Genomic DNA, 19,136 nt, shown 5'->3' on the forward strand with positions numbered 1-19,136 from the left:
TTGGTACCTGACCCTTGCTGTGCCCAGCCCACACACCCACGACTCACTGCGCTGTGGTGTTTGGAGCAGGCAAAGAGGATGAGGAGAAACATGCAGATTCCTGCAAAGGAGATGAGCTGCTCCGGCCTTTGGGCCGTATCCAGAGCCAGCCACAGGATAAGGCCGACCAGAGAAGCACCTGCGAACAACCTGTAAAAGGACAGCCAAGATCACCACATGGGGCTGCGGGTATAGCTCAGTGGCACAAGCACCTGCCTGGCAAGTGCAAGGTCCTGGGTTCGATTCCTGATATCCGATCACATCATGGACTCAGTGAATGAATGGTAAATAATTACCTCTAAATATAGAAGTTCACTCCAAGGACAAGTGACATAACTCAGTCACTTATTCCTGAGCAGACAGAGGATTATGTCTTGATTATGGTGCTAAACCATTCATTTAGTAGTTCCCTCCCTTTCCTGCCTTCCCTCCCAACGCCTCTACTCACAGAATGAAGTCAAAGCTTCTAATCTGAGGACACAAATCACGTGACTTTCTTTTCCTTAAGTTTTTGCATCAATCAAATGTAACACAAAGACTCATTCTCAAAGCTTGCTCCAACAAATAATCAAGATACTACAAAACCCCAGGAGGACAAGTGTGGGCTGAATTCATGAATCTCCTCCCAATCTCTAACCATTCAAAGGGCAAAAGAAAAGGCTTAGCTACAGATCAACTACTCATGCTCTCATGGTCTTTTGGGGTATGAAACACAACTGATTTCTTCATCTGAGCGCTACAGTCCTTCAAGTCCAAGGGAAAAAAATTAGGAGGGAGCCGGGCGTGGTGGTGCACATTGTAACCCCAGCACTCGGGAGGCTGAGGCAGGAGGATCATTGCGAGTTTGAGACCAGCTCCAAAGTGAGCTCAAGGCCAGCCTGCACTGCATAGCAAGACCCTGTCTCAAAAAGACAAAGAAAAAAAAAAATCTCCGATGAAAACAAAACAAAAGAGCACCCTGTTCAATCGTGACACCTCCGGAACAAAACAACAAAAGCCACTCACAGGTCATGCTTGAAAGTGCAGAGCTCTCCTCACTGGAAACCTATTTTACTAAAGTGAAGAAAATCCGGCTTTGAGAATCTGTCTTCTTAATGAGTAAAGTCCTTGCAGCTCTATCTCCCCAGTGTCTAATAAATCAATGACTAAAATTTAAGTGGTGCAATTTCTTTTTTTTTTTTTTTTTGGTTTTTCTCCGGTACTAGGAACCGAACTCACGACCTTGCGCTTGCCAGGCAGGCGCTTTGCCGCTGAGCTAAATCCCCAGCCCCAGGTGGTGCAATTTCTCCAGCTTATCCTGGGTTGCAAACGTCCTTAACACCTACTATCTGTGGGTCCACCGGACAGTGGGCTAAAAGAGGAGCTAGGTGGAAAATCCAAGTTACTCTCTCACCCCACCTGTGTGAAAGGACATGTGCATGACCGATGAGCTGCTTGGAATCCAATTTTAGTGAATACTGAACAGTAAGCTTCTCCTTAAACCCCAAGACATCCGCAGGTGGAGAAACTCTGGAGGACGAGGTAGGGGAAAGCATAAAAATAGCAGAGATCTAAGGGAGAGCAGATGACCACCAAAATGACCGGATAACAACGCAGCTGCCAGCCCCTGCGCTGGGATTACAGCGCTGGAGGCAAGCATGGTTTTTCTCATTTCTGACACTGGCCTGACTTTAAACAGACTGAAACTGTTCTCCAAAACCGAGCCTTTCTTGCGCCCTGGCCTGTTGAGATCCGAGGCTATACGACTGGGCTGATGAGACTGTCTCGCTACGTAGTCCAGGCTGCCCTCGAACTTGCTGTGTAGCTGAGGTTGGCCTTAAACTCAGGATCCTCTTGTCTCAGCCTCCTAAAAGCTGGGATTACAGGTGTGTACCACCATGCCTGGCCTGCAGCTATTTTTATTGCTTTTCAATAAAAGAACTATTTTGGTCCAGAAAAAAAAAAAAATGCTGGGCTGAGGGCCGGCACGCAGAGGCGAGGCGCTGCTACTTGCCTTCTGCCCTTCGCTTTTGCACAGCCTAGGTGAGGGCAAAGAAGCACCTTCAGGAACGGTTGGAAGAGAAAAAGGAGAAGCAGACCGGGGTTCGGGGTAAGTCATGGGGCCAGGGATGCTGAGGTTCTTCTCTTACCACTTCATCCAAACTCGCAGGCGAGATCTTTTCAAGGGCTCCAGACATCTGGTTAATTTTTTACCGAGGAGCTTTTTCAGAAAGTGCTGAGCCAGGACAAAGATCGCCAAGCAGGTGAGGACGAACAAGGCCAGTGCCCTCTGGAAATCCAGGATGCAAGCTGCCAGGAAGTAGGCAGTGTACGCTAAAAAGAGGAGGTGCAGAGGGTCAGCGAGCAGAGCCTCCGAGGGCCGCCGCGGGTCCTGCCTGGAGCGCTCACGGCGTCTAGCAAGAAACGCTGCAGAGGCCCCACCCACCAGGAGAGGCCTCCCTGCACCCCTCGCAGACCCCCAAGGCCACTCCAGTGTATTCTGAAGATGGCCTCTGTGCCCTGGCCCCTGGCCACACCTCGCTCTTATCTGATACCCTCTCTGCATCTCTTGGAATAGGATCCACGAGCATCCACCGATAGACTCTTCAAAAGCCATTTATCTATCATTGAAACTGTGTCACCCCAGTCTTGTTAACACGTTAAAAGGTGAAACGTTCCCCTTGGCAAAGCCCTGTAAACATAGGGCTGGCAGAGCCCGTGCCTGGTGTGTGTGAGGCCCTGGGTTGGATCCTCCCCACCCCAAACAGCAGTAAGAGAAATCATATAAACAAGGCTCCCACAAGGAAGCACAGCACATGGCCCTCGCCCTTCCTTAGCCATCCTAAAATATAATTTGTGCTGTCACCATCCCAGCTGCTTCTAATGCTGACATCAATACCCCATACATTAAAAAAGAAGTCCATCACTGACAGTTTGTTTTATTTTATTTTTGTCTTTTTGAGACAGGGTCTCGCTATGCAGTTCAGGCTGGCCTTGAGCTCACCTCATAGCCTAGGCTGGCCTCAAACTCACAACGATCCTCCTGCCTCAGCCTCCCGAGTGCTGGGGTTACAGGCGTGTGCCACCATGCCCGGCCTTGACAGTTTATTTTAAACAGAGATTTTCTGTCTTTTAAAAATATTTTATATCAGTGACTTTACTTGTAAACCAGTAAATACATCATGTATACCACGGGCTTCTCTCATAAAGACTACGGGAAACTATGCTCTGTGTGAAATCAAGACACTAAAAGGGAGGAAACAAGCCTATCTTCTCTGAAATATTTTAAGTCTGTCAAATGACACAGTTTTGAAAACTATTTTATTGTCAAATTTTACTTGTTCCTGCAGGTGCAATTGAATAAATTATGGTTTGCCTGCAAGGAGTTAGGACCCATACATCAAATAGCCTCTAGGTCACTTTGTGAATAAGATTGCTTTTCACCCAGTAATCATCATGACACAAGGTGACATTCCAAAAGGATGGTGTTTCTCACTTCCATAAATCCTCATTATCTCACCCAAACACAAGAGGCCCAACAGGATCTTCTTGAACAGCCTGGCATGTCGCGCACAGAAACTTCTTGTCTTAACGAAAGGCTGTAGGTTCCTCCTGATGAGAGCCGAAAATTAAAACACAAGAGTCACTGCATCCCATCTGTATGAATCACAGAATCTAGATTACCTGGAGAAGGCACAACTTGGTCTTAGTCAGTGAAGAAAATTCTTCATCTAGGGGAAGCTTAGCGGTTTCCCAGCCGTGCCCAAGAAACCAGACAGAAACCTGCCCAGGTACTGCAGGTCAGAGGCCTAACTCAGCCTGGGCCAGCAAAATCCTTGCTACCCTAGAAGTGAATGATGGGGCAGATCAGGGATAACTCTTTTCCTTTCATAAAAGGACAGGTACTGCTGAGCCGCTGTGTTCAGAAGAGCCTGTTTTTAGAGGCCATTTGGCCATCCCGCTCCAAAAACCACACAAGTCCATAACCTTTAACAGTCAGGCGTGCATTGAGAGGAAAGAAAATACCACCAACCCCAAGAATCCCTTGGGGGCAGGCCTGAGGATATCCACCAAGTGCCGCTATTCAAGTCTGACTTCACCAACACTTATATAGCTCTTTCATGTGCTGGGCGCTTTCTAAGAACTTTGAAAATGCTAACTCCCTGACTCCTCTGACTCGCTTCCTGCTCCTCCTTTCCACCCACACCCCACCCCCAGGAAGGACTTACTTTCAGCCCTAGACTTCCGCAGGTACCAGATCTTTGGTTTGCTGCTCCCCCCGCTCTGTGCTCCGGCACCCCAACCCAGGCGGTCAGCGCCAATGAACTCCATGCACTCTGGCTTCTCAAGTTGGGTTCTGCCAGGGGGACCCCGTGGGACACCAGAGTGGGGGAAAACTGACGTCCGCAAGCAGAGGAGGGAGGTTTTGTCTCGCTCCTGCTGGGTTCTCCTGCATCCCATCCCTTCAGCCTAGGAATAGTAACTGTTCCCTGCTTCAAGCCTGAGCTTCATTCAGTACCCTTCCTCCTGGGTTCTGTGACCCCTTGCACACATCTTTGTAACGGTCTTTTTCTTTTTTTTTTTTTTTTTTTTTGGTATTTTGAGACACGGTCTTGCTATACAGTTCAGGGTGGCCTTGAGCTCACTTTGTAGCCCAGGCTGGCCTCGAACTCGCAACGATCCTCCTGCCTCAGCCTCCCAAGTGCTGGGGTTACAGGCATGCGCCACCATGCCCGGCCCTTTTAACGGTCTCTTTGTACGCAAAGCCCCCTCCAGTTATCCTACTTTAAGTATACCATCTCTCTCCTGCTGGGGCCCAGGCCAATACACTGTGAGAATCTGTTCGCACCCAATCAAATGCCAGTTGAACAAGACCACTGCAAAATGAGGAGACATGCCCTGGTCCACGCGTGGACAGAAATCCCAGGCCTACACAAGAGCTCTGCTGTCACCTCCTGACGCAGACCCACCATTTCCTGGGAACCAAAGTCCAGTGGTGCTTTAAGAAACCAATGAAGTCTATTTCTTTCTGCAAAACCTGTGAATAACATGATCCTAGAATATCAGCATGGAACTGGGTATCTGGTTGAAAAAGGAAATTCATAAATAACAGATGTTCCAAAAGAAAAAGAGAAAACAAGCTTTCTCACCCTTTGGAAGCAATTGGGAAGCAGCACATAGAAGCTCAGTCCTGGTACCCAGCCTGGGGCAGGGTCTCGCTAATATGACCAAGCTCTTTGCCTCATGTAACGGTACAGTTTGAGCATTAGTGTCTATGCAATATTAGGAAGCAGAACTGAAAAGAGATCTAGCTGATAGGTGGTGAGTTCTGGGACCTCACCCATACCCTGCTGGGAAGTATGTACCCCCGAGAAGAATATGTGTCGGAGGCTGCCCAGGTGCAGACTACTGATAACCCTGTCGTGTACACGCTTACTGCCTGTAGCTCATGGGACAAGATGGGATGAGCTAGCTGAATGTGACTTTAGTTAGGCCCAGCAGCAAGGTGTGTGTCTTAGTTTCTTTTTATGCTGCTGAGATAAAATACCCAACATCCAAAGTTAAAGAAAAGGGCCAGGGATATAGCTCAATGGCACAGCACATGCCTGGCAAGCACAAGGTCCTGAGTTTGATTCCTGACACCAAAAAACCCCACAAACTTAAAGGAGGAAAGGTTTGTTTGGCTTATAGCTCATAGAGGTTTCAGTCCATAATTGGTTGGCTCCAAGGCAAGATGGCACATAGCAGAAGGGCAACAGTTCATGGTAAGCAGAAGGTAACAGAAGCAACAAGGGACCTTAACAGTGTCTTTCTGATCCTTATATCTTAACCAGGTTTCTTAAGGTGGATAACACAGCCTTAATCCGAGTGCCCTTGAACCTAGCACTGCACCATGAGTCAATCCCAGTGTCACACACTGTACAACCGGACACCTCGGAAGAAGCCCCACCCAAGACTGCATGAGGCTTGGGGCAGGGGACCATCTAGACACAAGCCATCAGGGTGTGCATGCGTTTTCTCAGTGGCCCTGTCTACAAGATGTGGAATCTCTCCCAACTAAGGCACATGGAGCTCTTGGGACTGAAACGCACCGGGCAGTTAAGATGGAAAACCTGGGGCAGCCTTCAGAGAATCCTGCTCTAGTGCCCATGGGCAGTATGGTCTTGGGTGAGTCTTTGCTGCTGTAGCTTGAAGCAAAAACTAAGAGAAAGAAATGAGTCGATCCAGGACCAGATAGTGGTATGCATGTGGCAGAAGTGACCATCGAATGGAATCAGAGGTTTTATTTTGATGATGGAATAAAAACAATTTGTCAGCGGGTCCCGCGACGGATACCACATTGCTATGTGCGCCACTGAAATGGCGGGGCTGGGTGGTGTTGGGCACGGACTAGAGAACGATTCAAAAGTGTCCAAGGGACAACGGAAACAGAGCTTTGGAAGTGAAAGGATGCCCGGAAGCAAGATAGGAAACCAAACAGGGGCGGAGGAGCCAGGGAAAGCAGGCAAAGGCCTATGAGGTCGCAGCCAGCTGACGTAAACTGGATGCAGAGGCTCTGTGCTGGGAACAGCCCTTTCTGAGAGCCCTGGGCCCAGGCAGAGGGACCCTAAGCCAGAGCACAGACAGGGGCTTCACTGCTGAGTGTCATGGCTGCTGCCTGGAAAGAGCTCTCCCTCCAGGCAGCGCCCACAGCTGTTTGATGAGCCCATTTCAGATGACAGCAGACGTCAGCTCTTCCTCACACTGACGTGGAGCCCTGAGCCGGAGGCGCACACAGACAGGGAGGCCCCGTGTGGTGGGACTTCCGGCAGGCCGTTCCACCCACCCTCCTTCCTCCTTCCAGAATCTTTCTGTCTCCGAGTTCGAGTTCAAGGCAGCAGTGGCCTGACAGGCAGGGAGGCTTCCCCCAGCAGGTGCTGTCCTGACTCTGCCCCGGCGGCTTTTCAGGCCAAGCCTTTTAGTATAATTCTGCAGCGAGCAAACTTTCTCTAGGTTGTCAGTATATGACATATCCATTGTGGACTTCCTGTGATGATATGGTTTGCTGCTATTTACACATCTTTTAGTGACTTCAGTAGGAATCTGAGGGCTAAGGAGATCTTGCTGCCTCAGCGGCTGAGGGTACCTAAGGGTAGGCTTAGGCACGAATGGAAAAAAATGGAGCCCGGTAAGGACGGGCCACCTGAAACTCAGCTCCCCAAGTGCTGGGATTACAGGCAGATTGAAAAGTTTTTTAAAAGGAGGGGAAGTAGATGATACTTCATGACACAGAAAAATCACGGCAAGATTTGACAGTGACGAGGTGACTGGTTGTGTTTCCAGGAGAATGACGGAGTGCAAAGTGAATTTCAGGAGATGAAGTGTGAGCACCTGTCAGCTTATTCAGAAAGTCTGCCCATGAAGAAAAAAGCCAGAAACTGTTTTACCAGGAGCCTCAAAGCCTCATCCGCCATCTTCCCAAAGTACCACAGGGCTGAGAGGACTACAGGTTTAGAAGCAAAGAAACCAGCCTGCCAGCAGGTGGCAGAGCTGGGGTTTAAAACCCAGATCCACCCATTCCTCCAAACCGCTTCTCCTTGCAGACAAAAGGCTAAATTCTAGAGGGACCAGAAGCTGGAAGTCAGCAATGCCAAGGGAGTGCAGAAGAGGGAGCAGAGCACCATGCTTGTGAAACCCGAAGACCTTTCCACAACGGAAAAGACAGACCAAAGCACACGGAAGCGAGAGGGGAGGGTTTGCTAAGTGGTTAAAGTGCAGGGAGGCAGAGAGGGTTACGATGCTTGAGTGAGCTTCATGCTTTGGAAATCACAGTGAGATTCTTTGTCTCTGGGATCCCAGGAGCTTGTAGACAGAGGGGGAAGAAAGCCTGGGAAGAAGGCGACACCAGGGCATGTCAGTGATGTGCCTGAGTAGGGAGGCAGACATTGCCTTGTAGGTAGCAGAGAGCCAGTGGAGTCTACGCAGACCTGTACTCTAGAAGACCTGGACCCGGAAGCGGAAGTGACGTCTGCAGCGGGTGCTGGGAAGCGGCAGTGGATGCAGGAGCAGCTCAGATGGGCAGGAGGAGAGGATGCTAATGTATGTGAGCAGGCTGGGGCTGGAGGGGGGCGGTCAGTAGAACACCTGCCCAGCATCTGCCCAGCATCTCTCAGGCCCTGGGCTCCATACTGCAAAAATAAAGTGAAAAAAGAGCAGGACATGATGGTTAGTGCATGCCTATAATCCCAGCTTTCTGGGAGGCTGAGGCAGGAGGATCACAGTTTTAAACCCAGCCTGGGGTCGGGCGTGGTGGCGCATGCCTGTAATCCCAGCACTCCAGAGGCTGAGGCGGGAGGATCGTTGCAAATTTGAAACCTGCCTGGTCTACAAAGTGAGCTCAAAACCAGCCTGAACTGCATAGCGAGACCCTGTCTCAAAAAGACCAAAAATTAAAAATAAAATAATAAACCCAGCCTGGGGAAGTTAGACAGTGAAAAACAAAGACAGAGAGAGAAAGCTGGGGTTGGGGGGCTGACTACAAAAGAGACTGACATGAACCCACAGACAGGGCAGCGGGAATCAGGGAGTGAATGGGGGAGAGAGGAAGAGGCTCAGCGAAAAGACGAAGGGAGAGACAGCAGCTGATACGAGGCCCGGGAGCTCAGCCCTCTCCTGAGGCTGGCTCTGAGAGGATGGATGGACCCTCCCTCCGCTTTGACACCGACCCTGCCTCTCACAGGACACCACCCATCCTCTCTGTGGGACACCAGCTCCATGCCCCTCCCCGAGGCCGGCTCCCGGGTCCCCTGGTGGGAGCGTGTGTGACCCTGGGGTGTGTATTCTTGGCCTAACGGGCCCTGGCTGGCTACTGGGCTTTGTTTGCAATCCTGTGCGCTCCCTTTCTTACGGCTACACCTCTAGCTGTCCAGGAAACGTTGGCTGTGGCTGGGGGCACAGCTCAGTGGTAGAGCGCTTGCCTAGCATGCGTGAGGCCCTGGGTTCAGGCACACAGGCACTCACACGTGCACACATGCAGGCACACACACACACACACAAAGCGCACGTGTGCACACACCGGCTCTCAGGAGGGGTTAGAAGGTCGTCCTGCGCGGTGCGCAGAGACGGTGGCTGTGCCTTGAACGTGACAAGTAGGCTTCCCTGGTCACCCGGTGAGAGCGTTTCAGCTGAGCAGCGGTGAAAACCGCATTGTGCTCGGCTGAGAAGTGCGTAGCAAAGGGCAAAACAGAAACAAATAAATCCCGCAACGTGACCATGAAGGAAAGTATCGCAAAGTGGAGGTAAGGCTGATTTGTTTGTTTACTGTAAAAAGAAGAAACACGCCGGGGAATCCTCTAAGGAAGGAGAGACACACCATGTGAGGAAAGGGCCTTGTGCAGGGGTGGAGAGCAATGGATCTGAAAGATGCCTAGAAGGAGCTGGACTTCAGCTCAGCAGCAAACTGCATGGCCGGCATGTGTGAAGCCTGGGGTTCGATCCCCGGCACCGGGAGGAGGACGAGGAGGAAGAGGAGGAGGAGGAGGAGGAGGAAGGGGAGGAAGAGACTGGCTTCTGATTCAAACCTGGAGGACACACTGATAAATAAGGGGAAAAGTTAAACATGCGAGCAAGAGCAAATACACTGAAATTGGAGGATATGGGAAGATGTGTTTAATAAACAATAACTGTAAAGTAGCATTTATGATAGGTATAAGGGGTAAAATACATGACAACTGTGGATCTTAAAATATTCAGTTAGCTGGGCATGGTGGCCCACACCTGTAATCCCAGCACTCAGGAGGCTGAGGCAGGAAGATCACTGCAAGTTCGAGGCCAGCCTGGGCTGCAAAGTGAGCTCAAGGCCAGCCTGAACTGCATAGCGAGACGCTGTTTCAAAAAGACAAAAAAAAAAAAAATTTAGTTAATGTGAAAGAAGTCATAAAAAGAAGAAAAGAGGAACAAAGGGCAGGTGAAACAAGAAACAAACATCAAGATAATAGGATTAATCCATTAAATATAAATGGCCTAAACAGCCCAATTAAAAACCAGAAACTGGCTGGGTGTTACAGCGCACACATGTGATCCCAGCAGTTGGGAAGCAGAGGCAGGAGGATTACTACAAGTTTAAAGCCAGCTTAGGCTATATAGTGAGTTCAAGGGTAATCTGAACTACATAGTGAGACCTGTCTAAAAAAATTTTTTTTTGAAGCAGAAACCGGCAGATTTGCTAAAAAGCAAGAGAGAGACAAAAAGAAGACAAAGCAAATAAGATAATATAAGTGGTGTTGCCATGATGAATGAGGAAACTGATGACCAAAAAATACTTCTAGAAAGAAATGACTTTGGCGTGCATACCTGTAATCTCAGCACTCTGGGAGGCTGAGGCAGGAGGATAACTTTGAGCCCAGTCTGGGCAATTTAGTGACCTAGCAAGACATTGTCTCAAAACACAACATGCAAAAAAGGACTGGGGATGTAGCTCAGTACAAAGGCCCTAGGTTCAATCCCCAGTACCACCAACAGAAAAGAGAAAGAGAAAGGAAGAAGAAAGAGAGGAGCAAGGGAGGGAGAGGAGGGAAGGAGAGAGAAGGAAATCGGACTGTGTGCTAATCAGCAGCAGGGCTGGGCAGGGAAATGGTAGGAAAGGCAGATCCAGTGGGACTGGAAATTTGGAAAGATCAGCTGTATGTTTTGTTTATTTGTTTTCATTTGGTAGTACTGGGGATTGAACAAGAAGAGCAGTTTTAAAATAACTGCTGAAAGAAACCAGCAGATTCATCCCAGTGGTGAAGATAAGTGCCAGCCAGGTCCAGTGTGGGGCTGTGGCTTCGCGTGAATGTTGTGAGTTGTGATTGCTTAACGGGGCTCTCTGTGAAGTCAAGGCTCACCTGAAGAAAAGCTCGGAGCTGAAATTCAACAAAGTGTATAAGAAAATGAATCTGGCCTGTGGTCCAGATTCCCCTTCCTGGTAATTAACTTGAAAGCTAAAGCCACGCGTGTAAACAAATACTTTCGTATTCGTTTCGTATTCACCCAGGCTGGGCTCAAACTTATCCTCCTGCCTCAGCCTCCCAGAGCGCTGAGATTACAGGCATGCACCACCACTCCAACTGGACCCACAAACTCGAAGGTGTAGCGTTTAGAAGACCAATAAGGGGAAAGTGTGAGTCCCTCCCTGCCCCCTGTCGGGCCCTCCCTGCCCCGTCAGACCCACACCTCTGGCAGGACTTCCGGCCCCAGGCCAGCACCACTCCGCCCTGTCACTCAGGGCCGCGGCATGACAGAAACGCGGCCTAGTTCTCCTTACCCTAGCCCCTCCACCGCTGCTGTATGGAAAGTCCCTCTCCGGCCTAGGTGCCTGTTCTCCCTGTCACCTCCCCTGTCTCTGGGTCTCCTCTCCAACACCTTGGGAACAGCCGCCCTCCCCACCCAGCAAGGCAAACCCTGCAGGGACTCCCAGCTCCCTGCTGCTCACCCCTGGGGCTGTGTCCTGGGGCCTCTGTGGCTACCCCGCTCTTTCAGCCCCAGCCCCTCCCTCTCTCATCCACCAGAAGACTCAGATTCACCGCAGCCCAGAACCAAGCACCGGCACAGCGCCCGCTCCTCCCGGCTTTCCAGCCTGCCCTAAAGTGGGGTCATTTCCCTGAGCCGCTGCGGAGGAATGGGCCAGCCGGGAAAAAGCAAGGAAAAGAAAGGCGATAAAATCTTCTGTGCTGGATCAGGGTGAGGCTGCCACTTCTCACAGTCTCTCTGCCCGCCTCTTTCTCCCTCCACAACCAGAGATCAGCCGCACTGCAGGCAGACGTACGTCACTGGGCCTGATTCATCCTCCCCTCTACACCAAAGATCAGCACACCAGACTCGGTGGGCAGTGTCCATCCCTTCTTTTTATGAATAAAGTTGTATTCAAACACAGCCATGCCCCTTTGTTCAGTGCTACCCGCGGCTTCTTTCCCACGCAAACGCTGGAGCAGAGTAAGTGCCGCAGAAACAACGCAGCCTGCTACACCTGAGGTGTTTATTTACTGTCTTGTCCTTTGCAGAGAAAGGTCTCTATTGCCCGCTTTTCTGCATTCAGAGGGAGTACAAATACCAAACGCCACTCCTGGCAAAGCTGTGCTTGGAGAGCCAACTCTTAAATACTCACCAGCACGCCACTAGAGCTCAGATATGGTTCCAAGCAGCCTGGCTGCATCCCAGCCTGTTTTATTTTATCTCCCCCCCCCCCTGGCATCGGAAATCAAACTTATGACCTTGCGCTTGCCAGGAAGGCGCTGCACCGGTGAGCTAAATCCCCAGCCCCCTTATCTTATTTTGTGATGGAGTCTCACTATATTGCTAAGTTGCCCCAGCTGGGCTCAAATGTGCGATCTTCTTGTCTCAGCCTCCCAAAGTCCTGGGATTACAGGCATGTCCCACTTTACCCAGCTAAAGTATGAAATATTATATAAGCATGAAAAATTGATGAAGCGTTTATTGTCAGTTCATAGGCACATTAAATATAAAATAAGTGGAAAGCAAAAATACAGTGGTAATGTCCACATTGCAACATATCGCTGGGTGTGGTTGCGCACGCTTGTAATCCCAGCACTCGGGAGGCTGAGGCAGGAGGATCACTGTGAGCTCAAGACCAGCCTGGGCTACAAAGTGAGCACAAGGCCAGCCTGAACTGCATAGCAATACCCGTCTCAAAAAGACCAAAAAGAAAAAAATATATCAACTGACATATGTATATTTTTTACATAAAAATTGTACATAAAAACAAATTGTAGAGAATAAAACAGAATTTGAAAGCTTAAGAAGTCACTTAGATAATTCTTTAAAAAAAGAGAAAAAACAAAAACTTAAACTGTTTGGGAGCAGCTCCGTGTTACAGCCACACATCCTCCTCACAAACTACCCAATACTCTCAGCTTTTCCATGTGGGGCGTCTGCACCCTCTTATAATCCCCAGGCCCCTTCCACACATAGGATGTGCCTTCTGGCTGGCCTAGTTACCAAAAAAGCTTTTAACGTTGTGTCTGAGGCTGGATCTGTGATCAGATGCAAAGATGTCTCTCACTGCTCCTTCCCTGACCAGTGTTTACCTAACACTACTGGCCGTACCTTCCTTCCTTCTTTCCTTCCTTCCTTTCTTTTTCTCTTTCTTTTTTTCTTTCCTTCCTTCCTCCTTTCTCTCTTTCTTTCCTTTTTCTTTCTTTCTTTTTTTCCAGGACTGGGATTGAACCCAGGGGCCTGCACGTATGAGGAAACACTCTCCCACTGAACTCCATCCCAGCCCTGACTTAATTCTTGAGACCCTCTGTTGATTTCCAAGACAGATCTCCTGCCTCAGCCTCCCAACTCTTTAATTTATCATCCTTCGTAGAAAGCCCTTTTGTGTTTTTCCCCTTGGTTGTCTATTTCCCCCCATTTCCAAGTAAAAGTATTCCAGAAAGTCTTTTTTAAAATTGACATGAGGAAGTTAATTTCTAAGCTTCCCTTTTTAATCCCAGCACTCGGGAGGCTGAGACAGGAGAATCATTGTGCGTTTGAGGCCAGCCTGGGCTACAAAGTGAACTTAAAGCCAGCCTGAACTGCATAGTGAGACCTTGTCTCAAAAAGACAAAAAAAGAAAAAAAAAAAGAAATGTATTAGAATTGGAAACACATCTGTTGTGAAAAATTGAATTACATACACCACACAATAGTAAGCACACAACAAATGTCTGTCACAGTGCTACGTTTGCTGCTGTCAATCCATCCAACACTAATGAACTTGCTTACTGCCCAGGAGTTTGCCTGTTTGGGAGAAGTTTAGTTTCGTTTGGATTTCCAGAGACGGCATCTTTGTACGTACTCTGGGCTGACCTTGAGCTCACTATAGAGCCCAGGCTGTCTTCAAACACATACTCCTCCTGCCTCAGCCTCCTGAGTGCTGGGATCACTGTCGTGCCCACTGGCACACGTAACATACATACACGGGGTGGTTGTGGTCTTATCCCAAACAAGGCGTGGAGGAGGTGTGAGCTCCTGCTCGGCCCAGCCCAGGTCCCGGACGCACTGGACCTGGATTTAGAACGTCCGTACCTCTGTGGAGGTCCTTGCGCGAGGGTCTTCTCAGCTTCCCCGGGGTTTGCTCCTTCTTCCTATAAGCACAGGTAGAATTGGGCTCAGCCGCACGGCCCTGCCGCAGGCAGCGGGGGTCAAAAGCAGCCAGAGACCTGCGGCAGGCAGAGCGGCCGCAGCACGGGCGGAACCCTGGCGAGTTACCGAGAGCTCCAGGCCCAGGTTGCTGATGCCCTGCTCCATCCTGGACAGAGCAACCTCTCTTCCGCTGGCTTCAGCCATCTTCTCTTCTCATCTAGAAAACAATTCAAGGCCGTGGCTGAAAGAGGGCTCCTTCTGTCCTGTGGGGGTGGCCAGACTTTTTAGGGCCACTTCCTGGCTGGGAACGCAACGCTGAAGTCTTTAAAGAAGCAGGGTGTGGGGGCACACGCCTGTAATCCTAGCACTCAGGAGGCCGAGGCAGGAAGATCTGCAAGTTTGAAGCCAGCTTGGGTTACAGAGTGAGTTCAGCACCAGCCTGAACTACATAGCAAGACCCAGATTCAAAAAATAAATAAATTAATTAATTAATTTTAAAATAATAAATAAGGGCCAGGGATATATATAGCTCAGTGGTATGAGTGCCTACCTGGCAAGCGCAAGGTCCTGAGTTCGATTTCCAGTACCAAAAATAATAATAATTAATAAATTCTTTTAAAGAGTTGATTTCTTTAAGAACAAGAGTGGGACTGGATGTGGTGCTGCATACCTGTAATTCCAGCACTTTGGGAGGCTGAGGCAGGAGGGTCACTTACCAATTCAAGGCCAGCCTGAACTACATAGTGAGAGCCTGCCTCAAAATAAAACCAAAAAAGGGGGCTGGGGATTTAGCTCAGCGGCAAAAAGCGCCTGCCTGGCAAGCGCAAGGTCGTGAGCTCAGTTCCCGGTACCGGAGAAAAACCAAAAAAAAATAAAAATAAAAAAAAAATAAAACCAAAAAAGACAGAACAAAAATTGATAAGACTGGGTGCAGAATTTTAGTATAATAAGTAATGAAAGGTGGAATTTGGTTTCTTATTCTTCATAGCCAAGGAAGAGGTAATAAGATAGAGGAGGAGGAAAGAAGGGCAGGGGAATTGGAAGGAACCAGGAGGACCCCCAGGGCTCCAGGGCTTGGGTTAAAAATGACCCCGTCGCTGAGGGAGGCTGAGACAAGAGGATCCCCATGAGTTCAAGGCCAGCCTGAACTACCCAGCAAGACCCTGGTCTTCAAACAAACAAAAAATGTCCCTGTTTACATCCTCCAAGGAAGGTTCCTGCTGGGTGTGACGGCTCAAGCCTGTAATCCCAGTCCTCTGGAGGCTGAGGCAAGAGGGTCACCATGAGTTCAAAGCCAACCTGAATTCCATGTGAGACCCTGTTTCAAAAAACAAAAACAAAAAAAGAGGAAAGGTCGAGCTGTGACAGCGCCTTTTCCCAGGGGAGGTCCCACTGCTTCGGGCTAGGTAGGAAGGAGACAGAGAAGGGAGCTGAGAAAATCGCGGATCCCAAATCACTGCAGAGAACAGAGAACCAGGCCTTCACCTTCCTGACGGCAGTGTGCACAGCGCAGGCAGGGCGCCGGCACGCAGACTGGTCGGCTTGAGCACCGGTGACCGCGGCGAAGGAAAGTTTTAAAACAAACGAAAGTGCAAGAAACTTAAGCAAACATCTGAGCCTCGATAAGCAAACCTAACACAGGGACATGCACGTTTAGGAGACAGGGTCGTTTTGAGGCGTCTTCTTACTACGCAGAAATTTTCCTTCCTTTGGACATTGCTCTTAAACACTGTGATCGCTCCCAATATTCCAACCGTAATTTCACTAAGCATCAATAGCTGGCTTTTATGGGGCTGGGGATTTAGCTCAGCGGCAAAAACACCTGCCTGGCAAGCACAAGGTCATGAGTTCGGTTCCCGGTACCGGAGAAAAACCAAAAAAAAATAGCTGGCTTTTAGCGAGTAAATGAGGGAACAGAACTAACTACCTGAATCTTGTCTCATTCTGACCCGTAAAGAAAACCGGCAAATCAGGGTCCCACCCGTCCCCACCCTTGCTTACCCCTCAGGCTGCTCCGCGGGACACTAAGGACGTGCTCTGCAGTGCAGGGTGGGCTGTGGATCCATCGGCTGCTGGGTTCCGGTCCTGTCTCCTCCTCTTTCACGTGCCCGTGCTCTTGAGGAGGAAGGGGACTCTCAAGTTAATGATTTATAGGTTTTTAGGACTCTCCAGCCCGTCTGAGAATTCTCCAAGAACTTCCACCAGGCACGCCCATCGCCCTCCGCTGGTCTGGGAACTGGGTGTATGTGAGAGAAAAGTCTCTGCCTTCAGAAACTCAATCATGCTGCAGGGAAAGACATTTCCTGGAAAATAATAGCAGAACTGGAAGACTCCTGGGAATCCCTTTATCAGTGCATTCGGTCAGTACTGCCAGCTTTTGCTGAGCGCCGGGGAGCTGTCTTGAGTGCTGAGGACACAGGCCACGTAACAATAGCTCTGTGGGACCTGGCGAAGCTCTGACGGGAGCAGTAGAACAGGATGGGCAGAAAGACAAACCTACAGGACTGGGTGTTCAGTCAGGCAAGGAGAGGATGAAGGAAGGGAGGGAAGATAATTTCTCAAAGCTGTCAGGGGCTGGGGGTGTAGCTCAGTGTAGGGCATATGTTTAGCGTGTGTGAGACCCTGGATCCAATCCTCGGCACGCGCGCGCGCACACACACATACACACACACACACACATTCTCCAAAAGATCCTGTTTCTGGCTGCTTCTACCCTCCAGTAATAAATACTTCCCTGTGCGCTGTGCCCCAGACACCCCATGCTCCCTTGCGCCCTTGGGACTTTGTTAGGGGACGAAGCCCTGGGACTATTAGTTGTTCATTCTGCCTCTGATACCCTGCCCTGAGTCACCTACCTAGGAGCCTCCTACGCTGCCTGCTGCGGGTCCTCGCAAAGCCTCTTCTGCAATGAGAGGCTGTGAGACCCCCGGATGAGACCCCAGACCTGTCACCTGCACACCCACCTTGCCGCGTTCTTGAGGAACTCGCCTCACTAGACAGGGGCGTTCTGGAGCGCCGGCTGCCTGCCTGCTCCCCAGTTTCCCTGGCTCGAGGGCTGCCTCTAATTAGGAAATCAGTAAATATTTGCAAAGGAAGTGCAAACAGCATCATCACCGCAACACTCCGGCTTAGATTATTTGGTATCAGAGGATGAGTCCAGTCACCAAAATAAGGACATCTATTTCCCTAGTCCCTTGTTCAAATGTGCACATTCACACGCGCACACGCGCACACACACACACACAATGAGAGTGTATACTGGATCATGGTCTAGGTCGTCTCCTTGGGCTCCTGTCCTGTCTGTTGCTATCTCACCAGATTATGGTAAAAATTAAGTAATTTAAATAGAAGAAATAGGGGCTGGGGATTTAGCTCAGCGGCACAGCGCCTGCCTGGCAAGCGCGACGTCGTGAGTTTGATTCCCGGTACCGGGGAAAGAAAAAAAAAACCTTAAATAGAAGAAATAGGCTGGGCGCGGTGGCACATGCCTGTAATCCCAGCACTCGAGAGGCTGAGGCAGGAGGATCATTGCGAATTCCTGACCAGCCTGGGCTACAAAGTGAGCTCCAGGCCAGCCTGAACTGCATAGCAAGACACCGTCTCAAAACGACTAAATAAATAAATAAATGAAATAATCTGGAAAGTTGTAGATGATCTTGTCATTGTGGGATAGTAAAAGATCCTGCTATCAGCTCTTCAGGAAAATAAGATATCAGTGTTGAGGGCCGGCCTGCTTCAGGCACTTGAAGGCTGATGTCTGACTGTCACCTCAGTGTGACTGTTGCTCATTCTCTGTCTGTCTGTCTGTCTCTGTCTTTCTATCTCTGTCTGTCTGTCTTTTTCTGTTTCTGTCCTTCTGTCTCTGTCTCGCTCTGTCTCGCTCTGTCTCCCACTCTCTCTGCGTCTCTCTTTCATTTTTACCTTAAGCATCTGTCAGTTCTGGAGCTCGGTCCAGGCAGAACGATAGGCACGGAGCACTTGTTCTGCCCAGGAGAATCCCAGCTATCACCCCTCTCCACTCTCCCCTCCCCTTTCCCTGTGGAAGGTATGAAATCCGTGTCTTCACCATCCAAGTGCAGACCACAGAGCTCATTTCACTTTCTCAAGAGATCCAGATGTGTAGCCATCTCGAGAAGGAGAATCACCCCAGCAGAAGTCTCCCTCGATGAATTGTTCAGACTCCATTGCGTGTTCTTTGTCTTACCTTGTACAGTTTTATGGATAAATGCTCTCAAATTACAGATCACAAAACACAAGGTGACCTACCCAGAATAGCTAGTTCAGTTCTCCTGGCTCAAGGTCCCACGACCCTCCATCCCAGCTGTCTGGGCAATGGCGGAAAAGTTAGTAAGAGATGCTAGGTCACAGCAGCCTGTTAAAAGACTTTCCCATACCCCCGTGTTCATCTCACAATATTCCTGTAAGAGTCGCAGTAAAGAAAGACAGTCTAACAGGACGTGAGCAACTTGTCTAAAGCCATACAGTTGGGTCAGAGCCACTCACTTCGGTGGGAGCAGGACCTGACCTCTGTTCTAGAGCCTGGAGTGACCCACGGGACCCAGCGAGGCAGTGAGCAGGCCAGAGTAACGGGTGGTTCTACCTTCCTGCTCTTACCCCTCCTTTGATCGCCGCAGAAGCAAGCAGCGCCTGAGAGATACAAGGACTTCCGGTTGGGGTCTTAAGGGAGGGGTCGGTTTTTCACTAAGCTTCCTGCTGCAAAGCCGAAAGGCTTGACAAGATGCATAAAGCATCAGCCCAAAGGTGTCACAGAGCAACCAACAGGGCCAGGACTCGATCCTGCACAGAAGGGAACCGTGAGACTTGTGCCCCACGTTTATCCTGGCTCCATTGTTGTTGCCATTGTTATTATTGTTATTATTATTATTATTATTATTATTATTATTATTATTGTTACCTCTGTTGTTATTTTTTCTGTCTTTTTGAGACAGGGTCTCCCTATGCAGTTCACGCTGGCCTTGAGCTCACTTTGCAGCCCAGGCTGGTCTCGAACTCACA

The 19,136-nt window shown here is 49.7% G+C and overlaps 1 protein-coding gene across 2 annotated transcripts in view; it reads right to left on the bottom strand.

Annotated features, from left to right (window-relative positions):
* The window catches only part of Slc28a2 (solute carrier family 28 (concentrative nucleoside transporter), member 2), a 29,534-nt gene extending 12,370 nt beyond the window's left edge, over positions 1 to 17,164 (bottom strand). For both annotated transcript variants that reach the window (XR_001232515.1, XM_005376738.1), the window contains exons 1-7: positions 17,084 to 17,164; positions 16,122 to 16,235; positions 14,247 to 14,337; positions 14,064 to 14,122; positions 3,539 to 3,630; positions 2,169 to 2,352; positions 48 to 189 (exon numbers count right to left, since the gene is read on the bottom strand). Coding sequence is in view for 1 of the 2 variants with exons in the window: in XM_005376738.1 (XP_005376795.1) it covers positions 48 to 189; positions 2,169 to 2,352; positions 3,539 to 3,630; positions 14,064 to 14,122; positions 14,247 to 14,324 (555 nt within the window). In the remaining variant the exon portion in view is untranslated. The remainder of the gene's footprint in view (positions 1 to 47; positions 190 to 2,168; positions 2,353 to 3,538; positions 3,631 to 14,063; positions 14,123 to 14,246; positions 14,338 to 16,121; positions 16,236 to 17,083) is intronic.
* Positions 17,165 to 19,136: the final 1,972 nt, after the last annotated feature.

The sequence above is a fragment of the Chinchilla lanigera genome, unplaced genomic scaffold, assembly GCF_000276665.1.
Source record: "Chinchilla lanigera isolate Chin_1 unplaced genomic scaffold, ChiLan1.0 scaffold00008, whole genome shotgun sequence".
Lineage (NCBI taxonomy): Eukaryota > Metazoa > Chordata > Mammalia > Rodentia > Chinchillidae > Chinchilla > Chinchilla lanigera.